This window comes from Rhinatrema bivittatum, chromosome 3 (assembly GCF_901001135.1).
Source record: "Rhinatrema bivittatum chromosome 3, aRhiBiv1.1, whole genome shotgun sequence".
Lineage (NCBI taxonomy): Eukaryota > Metazoa > Chordata > Amphibia > Gymnophiona > Rhinatrematidae > Rhinatrema > Rhinatrema bivittatum.
In genome coordinates, this window is record NC_042617.1 from 552845726 (window position 1) to 552860609 (window position 14884).

Sequence of the window (14884 nt, forward strand, 5' to 3'; positions counted from 1 at the left end):
GCTGGGAAAATCTGCAGCAAAAATTATTTTAAAATTCTGCACATTTTATTTGTCAAAATAAAACAATATAATCACAATCTCTGAGTAATAATTTAACCTGCAATACCGACAAAAGTTATTACTCATAAAAGCAGAACTATTAATTAGTTGGTGCAGAATTCCTCAGAATACTGTAATAGTACATCTAAAGGCAATAGACCCCCACCTCTAACTTACCCTTTCTCCTCACTTTCTAATGATTTATGGGTACAAAAAGATTACCTATCTTTTTGGAAGGTTATAAAAACCTAGCTATGAAAGAAATTTTTCCCTGAAGCTATCTCATATAGAAGACAGTTTTACAGATTTGCTGAAGTGCTTTTCACTCTGTGGACTGCAGGACTGCTATATACAATACTGATGATGCCGGAAAGGCAGGTGGGTTATTATGCAAAGGGGATTATGGAAATGTTAAATTGTTATGATATTTATTATTTATTTTATTTATTTATTATTTTTTACTATACCGGCTTTCATGACATGGATCACATCAAACCGGTTTACATTTAACAAAGTGTGCAAGAAAAGAGATAACTCAAACAACTGTAACAAGAGCATTGTAAGGAGAGTGACAGTTACAATAAAACAGGGAAATAAATAACTGGGAGTTAGAGGTGAGAAGAGGGGGATATAACTTACGGCGAATTATTTACAAGGTTACAAGATTGAGCCCGATTAAATGTGATTTGAGTGGTAACTTACAGCAGATATAACTTACAGCAAATTATTTACAAGGTTACAAGATTGAGTCCGATTAAATGTAATTTGAGTGGTAAGTGATAGTGTTAACACTGTGAAGGTGATGGCAGCTAATGACAAAGTTTGTAGGTTTTTTTTTGTTTATTTTTGTTTTTATTGTTAAATAAAATGTTATTGTTAAATAATAAAATTTTATTGCTAAATAATAAAAACTTTTAAAATTTAAAATTTTAAAAGTTAAAATTTTATTGTTAAATAATAAAAACAATGTTTTTATTTTTATTGTAAATGTATCATTTTTAGAAATATGTTATAAATCGCTGTGAGATATTAGACAAGATACACTTATTTATTGCTGTAAATAAACTCCCAGGCCTAACCCCCACCATTCTCCCAGTCCCTCCTTGCCCTTCCAGTCCTAACCCCACCTCTATTTCTCTGTCTTCCATCACTATCTCCCTCTGGAGTCCCTCACCAACCCTGCCAGGGATGACCTCATCCTTCCTCACTCACCATCTCCCCAACAGGGACTACTTCATTACACTCCCTTCCTCCTTCCCCTGCCTGGGAGGGTCTTACAGTGTTTTCCTTACTCCCGTCTCTCCCCAGGTATAGCTCCGCAGCACTCTTTTCTCTCTCCAGGACGCCGATAGCCTTTGCCCATACTATGTCACAGGGGCTACCGCGAGGGATTTCTCCCTCCGTGCCGTCTGACTTTCGGGCCTTCCTCGATCAAAATGGCGCCGTTAGCCTTTGCCCATACGACGTCATAGGGGCTACCGGTGCCATTGGTCAGCCCCTGTCACATGGCCATCGGCGCCATCTTGTGCTTCTACTATGTGACAGGGGCTGACCAATGGCACCGGTAGCCCCTGTGATATAGTATGGGCAAAGGCTATCTAGGCCCGATCCCACCCCTCGGTCCCACAAGGCCAAACTTCCACCAATCTCTCTCCTTCTCCAGGCAACACCACAAGCTTATTCTCTCTCTCCTCCCCCCTTCCCATCCAGGTCCAACCCTAAGCTCCTTCTCTGTGTCTCTCCCTCCTAACTTGCTATACCCTATTGATGCATACTGAGCCCAATTTCTAACTGTATACATAAGTCAACACATATATAATTATGGCAGTATTTTATAAATTGTACGGTGGGGGCTGTACAGTTTATAAACATATTTTTCTGCCCTGAAAAAGCATGCACATATGTTTCAGTGTACGCACATTTGTAATACAGGGAAATCCATACTTTCGCTACATATTAATAGATTTGTAACATATGCGCAGAATGACCATTATTTATATGCAGAAACAATTATTTTTGAACACATGAGCTTGTATTTGCAAACACCAGTTTACCAATACCCCCACCAATTCGTCCAAAAAACTACCAACAAAAGACAAATGCAGTTTCAATAGTGCGAGTCAATCAGCAGGTGTAAAAGTGTAACGGAAGTATGCACATATACTGCTTACAAAATAGCAACTTGTGTGCAAACTTCCAAACCTCGCCCAGAACATCGTCAATACACCCTTTGTTCCCTTCAACATATACATTTATTTCCTGCTATTGCAAAATACTAGTCATGCATATAAATGCCACCAATATGTGTAGATTCTATAAACCTTATGAAATTTCACCTCATTTCACTGCATTATGCAAATTAGAATTTCTTTATGGGAATCCACCGGTATTTTTGTTGGTTTAAACATTATGGGGACGACGATTTTAATTCCCTGTGCGTTGAAGAGGGTTATGTAGAATACTGTGAGTCCTAACAGCTGGGTGAGGGGTGAAGTCATGATTGGGATGAGTGATCTGGTTGTATGGATCAGCGGTTGTCGAGAAAGCTTCGAGTGGTGGAAGTGGCGATGATAGATGATAGGGATAGGATAGGTTTGCTTATTGTGCCTTCTTAGAGGGTGTAAAAAGGAGGGTTGTTGTGTGTATGAGCTGATGATTGTGGTCTTTTATTCTCCTGTCTTGAGCTGGTTGTGGCGATGACTGCTGGTGAGTCGGATGAGAGTGTTGGGAGTTGCTTGTGTGTAGGGAGCTGCTGGAGAGAGTTGAATGAGCTTTCGTCTGTTGTGGTTTGGTTTGTTGAAGTCAGGGCGGTAAGGTGCAGGTGCTGGAGCGCTAGGAGCGGGGTGGGTATTGAGAGCGCGCCTTTATGATGAGGAGTTGGTGGAGAGAGTTGAGTGGGAGTCCGTCTGATGAGCAGGTGTCTGTCTGATGAGAGAGAAGAATGGTAGCTAGAGGATATTGGGAAGGAATCCGTCAGTCGTGGAGCAGAGCTTGGATGAAGATTGAGAGAGAGGGTGGGAGGTGTCCATCAGTCGAGGAGCAGAGCTTGGATGAAGATTGAGAGAGAGGGGGTGGGTGTTGGGTGGCAGGGTGCAGACTGTGTGAAGTGGATGTTACCGACTGCCAGGTGGCTGGAGAATGGCTGAAGTCCAGTGGTGGGCTTGATTGCTGGAGGGGTTTGTGACTCTGAATCCATGTTCCGTGTTTCGGTGTCAGACATGTGCAGTACTTCGATGGAAGGAGATTCATGGCAACATCCAGTCACAGGAGTGAATTTTTAAAAAATTTTCTTCGGATTGTAACACTGATAACGTTGTATACGTTATACAATGTGATTGTCCTTTACTATATGTCAGACGCACATCTTGACCTATCAGAATTCGGCTTAGAGAACACCGTAGCCATTTAAATACCAAAAACATTGAAGCTCTTATAGTAAAGCACTGCCTGGCTGCGCACCATGAATTTTCAAATTTGCGTTGGACAATATTAGATCAAATTTCAATGTCTTATCGTGGAGGTGACAAACGTTCAGAGTTAAACTACAAAGAACAACGATGGATTTTTAAATTGGCTACAGAGTACCCTGCGGGGATGAATGACATTATAGAATGGATGTCTTTGATTTAAAGGGCTTTTTCAGAGGCACCTATTGGTTGATTTTTGTCTGTTACTTGGCTCCTATTGGTGGGTTTATGAGCCGATAACTAGTTTAAATACCTCCTTTTTCAACATGGCGGCTCCCTTTTGAAACGCCGAGCTTCAATAGTATATTGAGAGGAGTTCTACTAACAAAGAGACACGTATGTTATGTTATTTAAAAATGGATTTTATACAATGTTTAATCACGAATGTTTCAATTATGGTTTTCCATTTTTCAGAGATACTGACTCCCGAGCCCCTGACGAAGGTTTTGAACGAAACGCGCGCAGTGTCGGGCTAATGTGGGCGTTCCAGGCAGGGCATTTAAACTTCGTGCCGCTGCATACAGCCAAATGATAAGTGTCTTTTTCATGGCTATATGGCGTTTAATTGCTTTCTAATAGTAATTTATAAATGTTAATGACGTTTAAAAGTTAGAAGAAAAGTTAAAAGAAAAAACAAGAAAGCTAAAAGAAAAACACAAAAGAAAAATTAAGGTTGAATCTCCTTAAAAACATTTTTTTTGACAAACCCTATGATTACAAAAAATGTTTTTGAGTGGTCCATTTCACACTTGGATATTGAAAATATATCCTTATAAGTGTAGTGTTTGGACATTTGCTCATTAATGAGGGTTTTGTCAAAAGCTCATTAATATTGGCATTTCACATTACGTGTTTTTTTGGTTCTAAAAATTGTCATATTGATAACACAATTCGTATCCAGTTCTGTGTTTTAAATTTATTGCATTCCCTGCATTAACTTTATCTAGCATCTGGGTGAATCTTTGATATTCAGTTATTACATTCAGAACATGTAAATAGTTTCTAATGAATGTGATTTAGTTCTCCTGGTAAGTTGTGAAGGTTGCTTTATTTAGAAACCTTTTCCCATATTCTGTACCTGAACTCAGGCTATTATATTTCTTGATCTTATGGTTTTGCCTGAGTTCTCTTTTTCTTTCTGATATTTTACCACACTCGGAATATGGAAATGGTTTTTTTTCTGTATGTTTTCTGTTCTGCTAGTATTTTTCCTTCAGACTGAGAGTTTTTTTTGACAAACCTCATAAGTATATTCAACAATCAGGGATGGAGAATTATGCTGAAACTGTAGCGGGTTAGAAGAAAAGGGATGAATCATAAAATGGGTGGAGTATGCAGGATAAAGGAAAATTGGTTCTTTACTGCTAATTTTCGTTCCTTGAATTCCACAGATCAGTCCAGACACATGAGTTTTTCTCCCCTATCAATATATGGAGATAGAGAACTAAAGCCTTGCAGAACTCTCCTAATTAATCCAGAGTGCCACCTGCATTTCCTCAGTATGTACTGTAAATATGCTAAGAATTTAACAAACTATTATGAACCCTCCCAATCCAACATGAGCAGGGATAAGTAAGCCCCCAAACTGGAGTCCAGCAATTATAGAGGAGATTTAGAACCCTCCAAAATCTTATGACTTTGTACACATAGATGAAAGCAGCCTTTCCAGAGAGGGCAAGGTTCTGGACTGATTTGTGGAACTCAAGGAACAAAAATTAGCAGATAAGAACCAATTTTTACTTTGTCATCATTTCCCAGATCAGTCCAGATGCATGAGATGTACCCAAGCTCTCCTAAACTGGGCAGGAACTTGAAAGATCTGTGCACAGCACACTCCCTCCAAAACCAGTAGAATCTGGTGCCTGAACATCCAGCCAGTAATGCTTTGTAAGTGTGTAGCGAAGACCAAGTTGTCGCTCAACAGATCTCTAGCAAGAAAACCAACTGATATTCATCCCACAACACCGCCTTTTCACTGGTCGAATGATCCTGTAGCCCCACTGGGTCTGGGCACCCTTTACAAATATAAGTGGATACAATAACTTCTACAAGACAATGCTTGAAGTTCAAAAATCCTCCCAACTGAAAAAATTACCAGAAAGACCGTATACAATGTAAGGTCCTTAAACAATGCTTTCCTCAGCTGCTAAAACGATGGACCATATAGAACCTTCAAAACCAAAATTAAAGCTCCATGAAGGAAACACCCATCTCACCAGATCCTTTGAGGAATGTCCCCATGTCCAAATGTGAGGCCAAAGATAGCCTCTGCAGCTTTCCTCTAAAACAGATCAAGGCTGCTCCTGAACTTGAAGTGAATTGATTGCAGGCCCTTTCTGCAATCCATCATGCAAAAAAGGCAAAAATCTAAGAAACAGAAGCCTGAAGGGGAGAAAGATCCCTTTCGAGAGACTATGACAAACACCTTCCACACCCTCACATAAGCCAAGGAAGTAGAAGGTCTACTGGCCTGAAGCAAAGTCATAATAACTTCTTCAGAATAACCATACAAGTTGAATTTATTCCATTCAAAAGCCAAGCTGCAAGACAAAAGTGAGTTACCTGATCCAAGAAAATTGGCCCTTGACGTAATGGGAACATGACCAAGCCACAAGAGGCCATCCACTACCAAAGTTACCAGGTTTGTGAACCACAGACATTGTGGCCATCCTGGAGCTATGAGAAGCACCGGCCCTGAATGAGCCTCTATGCATCTTAGCCAAGGAGGAAACACATAATACAGGATCCCACACGGCCACAGTGGCACAAGAATGTCAAAACCTTCTACTCCAACTTCCCTTCTGCAGCTGAAAAAGTGGGGTATTTTGGCATTCTGTCTCAAAACCAGCAAAACTAGCTGAGGAGCTTTCCATCTTGACCAAATGAAAGCCATTGCCTGATCTGTGACTTGCCATATCCCTGGATCTAATGCATGCCTGTGGAGGAAGTCCGCCTGAATTTTCTCCATTTCAGCCACATTGGATGCTGCCAACAGGTGTTGTGCCACCCAGAAAAACAGATCATGCATCTCCTGGACACCACTGGGCTCCTAGTTCCTCCCTGGTGGTTGATATAAGCTACCACTATCACATTATCAGAGAAGATTGTCACAGCCCGATGCTATAGCTAAGAAAGAAAATAAACCAACACCCTTCAGATCATTCTCGTTTCCAAATGGTTGATCAACCATGATGACATCTCTTGTGACCATCGATCCTGCACTGATCTCTTTTCTGATAAATGGCACCCTATTCTGTCAAATTGGCATCGCTGGTCACTACGACCCAATCTGGTATCTCCAATTCCTCCTGACTGTCCAAGTTGGCCTGAGAAAGCCATCAAGACAGACTGAACCTGGAGTCTCCCTACAGCAGCAAATGGAGCTTAAAATTCTCTGACTGAAGATGGGATTCATATGTGTGAATGCCCAAGGAACTGGATAACATAGAACCCAAGACCTGCACATAATCCTAAAGTCTGAGCCTTTGAAGCTGCAATAATCTCCAGATTTGTGCCTGTAACTTCAATATCCTCTTTTTCGTGACAAACAATTTGCCCAGTTTGGTGTCAAAATGTTTCCTGAGATATTCTGGCGACTGGGACGGAATCAAGTTGCTTTTGGCCATATTCACCACAAAGATATTTCAACTTTGTTCAAATGAGCCAATCATCCAGATAAATAAGCACCAGAATGCTCTCTCTCCGAAGGATGATATCCACCACCACTACCACTATCATCTTGGTGAACGTGTGAGGCGCTGTCGCCAGACCTACAGTAGTGCCTGGAACTGATAATGTGCCCCCAACACTGCGAATCACAGAAACTTCTGATGCTCCTCTCAGATGGGGATATGAAGAAAAGCTATAAGAACTAGAAAGGCCAGGAGCTCTCCTTTGCAAACCGCCAAAATGATGGAATGCAGGATCTCCATTCAGAATCATGGCACTCACAGAGCCCAATTTCCTTCTTAGGTCTAATATGGGCTGATAGACATCTTCTTTCTTCAGAACAATGAAGAAGATGGAATATATTCCTCGCCCCTGTTCCCCCTGGGGAACCGGGATTATTGTATCCAGTTTTCATAGCCAATCCAGAGTAGACTGGACTGCATCATGCTTGTTGTAGCCGGTGCAAGGGGAAAATAGATGGAACATCAGCCCTTCCCCTACTCCTCCAGAAATACCAGAAACACTGCTTGCAGCCTTAGGAGTCATTCCAGCGTGGACGAGACTGCTGCTTCACTGAAGCTGGACACACATGGAGAAACTACAATGGCTTTGCATACCAGGCACACACATTTTAAGGTGTAATCGGCTCTGATGATGGAAAATGTCCACTGGCCTGATGTTAACTTGGTCCACCCTCATAAAACAGGGTTAAACAATATCCTACTTAAGTCCTGAAGCCCAGGAGACACTAAGAAGCTCCCACCTAAAGGGTCATTAAACCATCAAATGCTAGGGTGAAGCCATCTCTTATTCTAGAAAGAGCTCCTTTTCTTTCAATGAATACCTTTAAGTACCCTGGGGATGGATCAGCAGAGTCTTAAGATTTCCAAATGGTTTCAAAAGGCCTGAGACTAGCCTGTCTACAGGTTCTGCAAAGAGAATCCTGTCCCAGGAAAGCTACACCTGACTTACATGACTTTCTGCCTACTGGGGAAGTTCTTCCAACCCAGACAATGAATCTCCAAACAGTAACCTTTCCCAACGTGGAGATCACGTAGTTGCCAAACATGCACAACCCATGTATGCAATTAGATCAGCCAACAGATCGACATTGCTGATACATTTTCCTGAACACCACATGGAGCAAATCATACCTGGGACACATGAGCAAGGGAAAAAACAGTTTCTAGGTGTTCTGTCACTGTCATGAACAGAGCCATTTCAGAGTCCACCAACAGCATCCCATGCAAAAACAGACTCCTCTTAAATGTCCTCATGCAGGAGAACTCTGCCATAGTGCAGCCTACTTTGAAGCCACTTTCTTCTCAGCCATAAATTAGTGCTCTAGCTGTCCTTGAGGAGGCAAGGATATAGTGGATCCAATCAGACTTACTTAAATGAGATCATCCCCGTTGTCCCCGCCAGGACTAGGATAATCATGAGAAACACCCTCCTCCTTGTAAAAGAGAGGAACACAGGGATCATCCCTGTTTGACAAGGAAATCCCCCTCTCTATGTGTCCTGATCCGGATATGCTTCCTCATGTGAACCCACCCTGGAACTCCTGAAAATAACTCTTGCCAAGACAACTACTTAGGCTGAGAAGAAATGCAGCACCAAAACCAAACAATCCAAGGGGAAAAGGCCCCACTGAGGCCTTCTCTACCCCATCAGGGTAAGCTGAGGAACAAGCCCCCCCCCCCCCCCCCCCCCCCCGGCCCCGTCCCGTTGTCAACTGGAGCCATGCACTTAGTATTAGAAAAAAATCAAAAATGGCTTCCCTGCAATCTCCAACTAAGTTGAGAGGTTTAAGATGGCCACTACTCCTGTGCTTTTCTCTGCAGTGGCAGCAAGTTCCAGAGGAATCCCATGGGAAAATCACAAGAAATCACTGAATGAGTCCAGGATCATGGAGGGAATCCCCCAAGCTGCCCTCTCTGCCTCCCGAGCATTCAGTGCATAGTCCCAAGGCCTAAATCGCTTTTAATTGTGCTGTGCTCAAACGGAGAAAAGAGGCGTGCTGCATGGCTCTGACCTGCTCTTACAGATAGCTGCACATATGATGACACCTTCCCCATCAGCCAACATCCCTTCAAACCACACCCCCTCACCATGAGGAGGACACCACAAAAGGGAAGTGTACTATGGCAAGGACCAATTTTCCAGTCACCACATGGCAATAACACCCTTTGCTGAAGGAAGACCTCCCTGCAGCCACAAAATGCCATGTTGCCTTGAACCCGCACCACGGAAAGGCCTGCTGCTCTGCCTCCTCTCCTGACCAGCACTCAGGGGGTTGCTATGTCTGCTAGAGTTTGACTTTTTTTTTTTTTTTTAAACAATCTAAAAGAGAAAACCATCACCCAAATAATTGCTCCAGAAAGGTAGAAAATACTTCCCCTTTGGATGGCTTCTAGTAGGAGAGGGTCCTTGTAGAAGAGAGAAGAGAGGCAAGGGCATGAGGGAGCCAGCACCACTGGCTATCAAAATCTTCCTGAGATAAAGGGCACAAAGCAATCAAGGGTCACCAATCCCCTGCTCGTCCCTATTCTACCAGGGGGATGGTCCCAAACCAGGAGTAAATCTTCATCTGAAAGTCCAGTTGCAGGTTTTGCATCTTCACCATCTGTTGGAAATAGAGAATAATGAGGGACTACAGGTGGCACTCTCTGGCTTAAGTAGCACAGTTCTGCAAAGTTTCTCTTTTCTGTCTCCATCTGCTAGTAGGGGAGAAAAGCCCATGAGTTTGGACTGATCTGGGGAATGATAAGAGAACTTGTATTTTTTTTTAATTTCATATTTTTTGTCTGAGGAAAAACAAAGTATAACCATAACTAGCAAACTAACCGAAGCTAACACTGCAAAGGCACCAAACCTCCCATGCTGATAAATACTATGCATGGGAGGTAGGTGGAGCAGTAGCAGCAGGACCCTTGTTGTGATATAAGGGGATTCGTAGATAGGCAGAGTGGTAACAGTCAGACCCCTGCCGTGGTATATCTAGGGCATGGTAGTCAGGCAGAATGCCATGTCTGGCAGCCTGAAACGTCTTTCTTTTCTCAGTGAGTGAAAACAGCACAGCAGTACAAGTAGCAGGCAGCAAAACAGATTTTTGTAAAGTTGAAGTACAAGTAAAGTTTGAATTTTTGAGCCCTCAACCTATACACTACAACTTCCTTCCAGAACAAAGTCTCAGTTTAGTACTCCTCACTTATGCACAGATCCCAGCATCATTGAATCCAAAAAACAGCAGTTCACCATTGACTTCTATGGCCCATAGGCTTCAATGGCCCATAAAAATGAGTGAGGGATGTAACAAATGAAACTAATAGGACATGTGTCATTTGTGGGATGGTACCCATTCATTTCATTGAGCCCGCAAATGAAATGAATGAGACCCATTTGTTTCAGATGTCACATTCATTTTAAACGAATGCATATCCCTATTGTATTTTACCATAATCAGGGAGACAGGCACAATTAGCAACATAGAAGTTTCTAAATTGGGACATGAGACAAGGAGCTAAGAAAAAGTCATCTAGGCACCCTTAGTCATGAAAAAATTAGAATTAGTAATATACTGTAATGTATCATTGGGGGGTGGGGGTCAGTTAACAGTTATATACAGTTTACACTAAGTAAACTGTATATAATTTTACCATGTAAGCAATTGTTCTCTGCTTACTGCTCTCCAGTTAGAAATTGTTAATCTAACCCTTATTCTTCTAATGGCCTTGTTATATACATTCCCTGTTATAATGTAACTTTCGCTTTCTGTGTTAACTGCTTTAACTGGTTTACCCCCCCCCCCCCCCTAGTTTATTGTAAACCGGTACGATAAGACTTGGTCTTGAGCATCGGTATATTAAAAGAACTTAAATAAATAAATAAATAAATAACTTCAATTCACATATTCAAAAACATGGGCATTCTGGGGTGGAAAGAAACAGAGAGGTGAAATATCTGATAAAGTCCGCAGGTGCACATCCCTCTATAGAACTCATGGTCATCCATAAAATTCATAATAAACTTGTTTCACAGAAAGAGCACTTCTAGTATGGATATTTTCTAAATGTGATGAAAATATTGCCTTGGGATTAGAAGAGAGAGTAGAAGGGAAGCTGCGTAACATCTTTAAATTAAAATATGAAAACAACAAAGGAAATGAGAAAAATTAACTTTTCTTAAGTGACTCCCAAATTTAGTGTAAATTGTTTTCTTTCCTTTTTGGATTAATTATAGAAGTAAATTCAAATAAATTTCTTTGGAATTCCAGTATCGTTTGTGTTGCGATCCCCCCTGCTGCTGCGCTGCAGGAGGTCTCTTACCTTCCTCCAGAGGCCGCTCTGAAGCCAGGGCCTCGCCTGCGCATCATCCAGGACTTGCTCCAGGGCCTGAGAGGCCTAGCTGCTCCTGAGGCATGCCTGTGGCTTGCAAGCCTCAGCGTTTGGACTTCCTGCTTCCAGCCACGCCCGTTTCTCTAGGGGCTGGCCCGCAGCTCTCTACCCTAGTTATAGGACCAGCGGTGGGTGGTCCTGGCAAGCTCCTCCCAGGGAGTTGCCTTCTACCTCCAGTACTTAAGGACTGTCTGTTCACTTGCACCGGGCCTTCGGATTGGGTTACACAGTTGCCTGTGGCCTCTCCCGATCCAGGTCCTCCGTGACTATGGCTCCTGCTTGTCGTCAGCCTGCCTTGACTCTGGTCCGTGACTCCGACTCCTGCTTGTCTTCAGCCTGCCTTGACTCTGGTCCGTGACCGACTCCTGCTTGTCTTCGGCCTCCGGATCAGGTCCTACAGTTGTCTGTATCCTTGCTGATCCAGGTCTTCCGTGATCATCATATGTTTTGATGGATCCCTGTCCAGTGTCTCTGCCTAGATGTTTGTTCCTGTGCCTGCCAGCCGTAAGGACTTCGGATGTGAGTATCCCAGCATCGGAGTTCCTGTTCGCCTGGAGTTTCCCTGCACCCTCCTTCTCAGCGTGGTCCGCGACCAGCCTTCCTAGGCTGTGTAGGGCGCGTCTGGGACAGGGTGGTCCGCGACTCAGTCCTACGGGTGGGCTGAGTAGGGCGCCCTGATGGACAGTGCAATGTTCCCGTCCAGCCTTGTCTTCAGTGTCTGCTTCAGCCCTTGTCCGGAATTCTACCTGTCTCTGCCTTGACCTGGTTCCTGAGCCTTCTGTCCTGTTGGGCCCTGGAGTGGCCAACAGGAGGGATTCGTCCCACGGGCTCTTGAGCTTCTGGCAGCCGAGGGGGCTTCGGATGTGAGTATCCCAGCATCGGAGTTCCCGCTCGCCTGGACCTTTCCTGTGTCTCGCTTCAGCCCTTGTCCTGATGTCTCCGTCTCGCCTCAGCCTGCTTCTGCCCCATCTGATGTCTTCTGCTAAGGACTCTGTCTGCCCTCGCCTCTGTCCGGCCTGCTGCCCATTGCTGTTCCCTGCGGCAGGTCCGAAAGGGCCGGGAACAGTCGGAGGACCGTTCATTAGTCAACTTCCCCCGTGTTGGCTACCATGGGCATGCAGGTCCGGCTGAGGGCCGGACTCCCTGCTTCTGTTCCTGCCTGCCTGGCTCACCATGCCTGCTCAGCTCACCTCCCACGGTGTGGCCTTGGGCTCCTCCTGGGGTCCTGCCGTGGCCCAAGGGCTCACCACCTGCCCGAGACGACCGCGCCCGAGCGCGCTCGTAACTGTGTGTGTGTGTGTGTGTGTGTGTGTGTGAGAGACAGAGAGAGAGAGAGAAATTAGGAATGGCTTTATTAATTTCACTTGGTGAAACATTTTTTCATGGTTTGGCTACTTATACATTCTTTAATTTGTATGGGTGTTTTTTATCCAGCAATGATTGATAATTATCGGTATGCCTTATTGGCAGCTATAGAAGTTTGTATAAGCTAGCTTTGTCATCCATGTTAAGGTTATTTTGAAAATGAAACTTTCATTTTTTTTTAACAACTTGGTAATTACTGGTCAAATTTGAAGTGTTCTTTATTTTGTTTGTATACATATGTATGCATACATATATATGTATATAGATATTGATATATGTATATAGATAGATAGATATAGATAGAGATACTGCAGCCTTCAATATCAGTTAACTGACTATATTGCTCAATATAATAACTGATTCACATAATAAGATCTGTTATCGAATGTAAATACCAAAGCTTGAAATTAATCTGTCAACTTTATATCGCGTTGAACTAGAATGAATGGTGTTTTTAACTATGTATGTTTTTACTGTAAACTGCCTAGATGGTCAGACCCTGGCCATTTTGCAGTATATAAAAACTTTTAAAATAAATAAATAAAATAGATATAGATATACACTATCACTGCTATGAAGCCCATATATTAAGAAACAGAATCACATAAGAGTACAGCTTTGGATGGGATTACTGAAAAGGAATTCTTCTGCACATGTGACATTCTTCCTGTATATATTGTTGTGAGCTAAATGTAAAATGAGTATTGTTAGTGATCTTGGTCTTTGTTGTGTGCATTTGGGGGGTAAAAGAGCTCTCTTACTGCTGTGACTCTTCCACCTCAGAAGAAAATTCCTTTTCTGCTGAGGTGGAATACCACAGAGGAGTACTATATTCAGAGTTTTGCACTGAACAGCTTTTTCTATGAAATGAGCATAATGGCACTGATTTTCGACTGATGCAAACTAATGTGTAATACAGTACAATAGATCATCCTGAGCTGATTTATAATCTCATTGGAGTCAGAAATAGCATACAGGCAAAAATAAAACCCACAATGAAAGCAGCATCTATAGTACTAAAACTGGAAATACTTTAGAGTTGAAGAAAATATAATTTTCTAAAGCATGAAGTATTTGATGTTTCCACCTGCTGGTAACTGTGGTGCTGGTCAAACAACTTCTGGAAATGAAATTTTTTTAAAAAGGAGCATAGCCCTAGATCACATTTCCTTCCCATGCAAAGAAATGAGAATAGAAAAAAAGAGAAAGAATGAAAGAAAGAAAAAGATAATATTTAATGGTGAAAGGTAATTGTATCTCATGTACTTACCTCATTCTTCAACTTGCTTCCCGAAAACCTTTATTAAAAAAAAGTGTAACTGATTATTTACAAAGAAAAAAACAATAAGATTTTCTATCTATGCAAGTGTATTAAAGACTATCTTCTGGTATTAAAAAAGCAGTTACATTTCATTAGATATATAAAGCCAGCTTTGAGGATTGGCCAAAATTCCCGCAACTCTACTGCTACATCTTCCGATTAGCACAATTATTTTGCTTTCAACATAAAGATTGCTTTCTTTCAAAGTAACGCAGCTATATTTTGTTCCAATTGTGTTTCATTGTCCTAATGCATAATAGATCTTAAGAAGGATCTATGTTGAATAATATGATATTTGGAAAAGTGGGGGTTTTCCAGCATAGACATTTAAATGAAATTTAAGCACTGGGAAAAAAAGCTAAGCGACCTGTATTTTACTCCATTTCTTATTCTTTTGAAAAGATAGTGCAATTTGACAGATTGATAAATAAATAATTGCTGATCAACTTGTGTGTATATATGTAACCCCATCCCCGGGTGCTGACTGCAACCCGCAGGGACCATAAAAGAATTTACTTTCTAGCCGGGGCTGAAATCACACCTGACTAGCTGTTAAACAATCCAGTCTCTTTCCCCCAAAATCTGAGTCCTTTGTTGGCGGTAGTGGGGGGGCTGTTTACTTCCAA

The 14884-nt window shown here is 42.4% G+C and overlaps 1 protein-coding gene across 2 annotated transcripts in view; it reads right to left on the reverse strand.

Moving 5' to 3' along the window:
- Positions 1–14884, reverse strand: part of RFX6 (regulatory factor X6) — a 277346-nt gene that overhangs the window by 180673 nt on the left and 81789 nt on the right. For both annotated transcript variants that reach the window (XM_029596443.1, XM_029596442.1), the window contains exon 6: positions 14208–14235. In XM_029596443.1, the coding sequence (XP_029452303.1) occupies positions 14208–14235 (28 nt within the window). The remainder of the gene's footprint in view (positions 1–14207; positions 14236–14884) is intronic.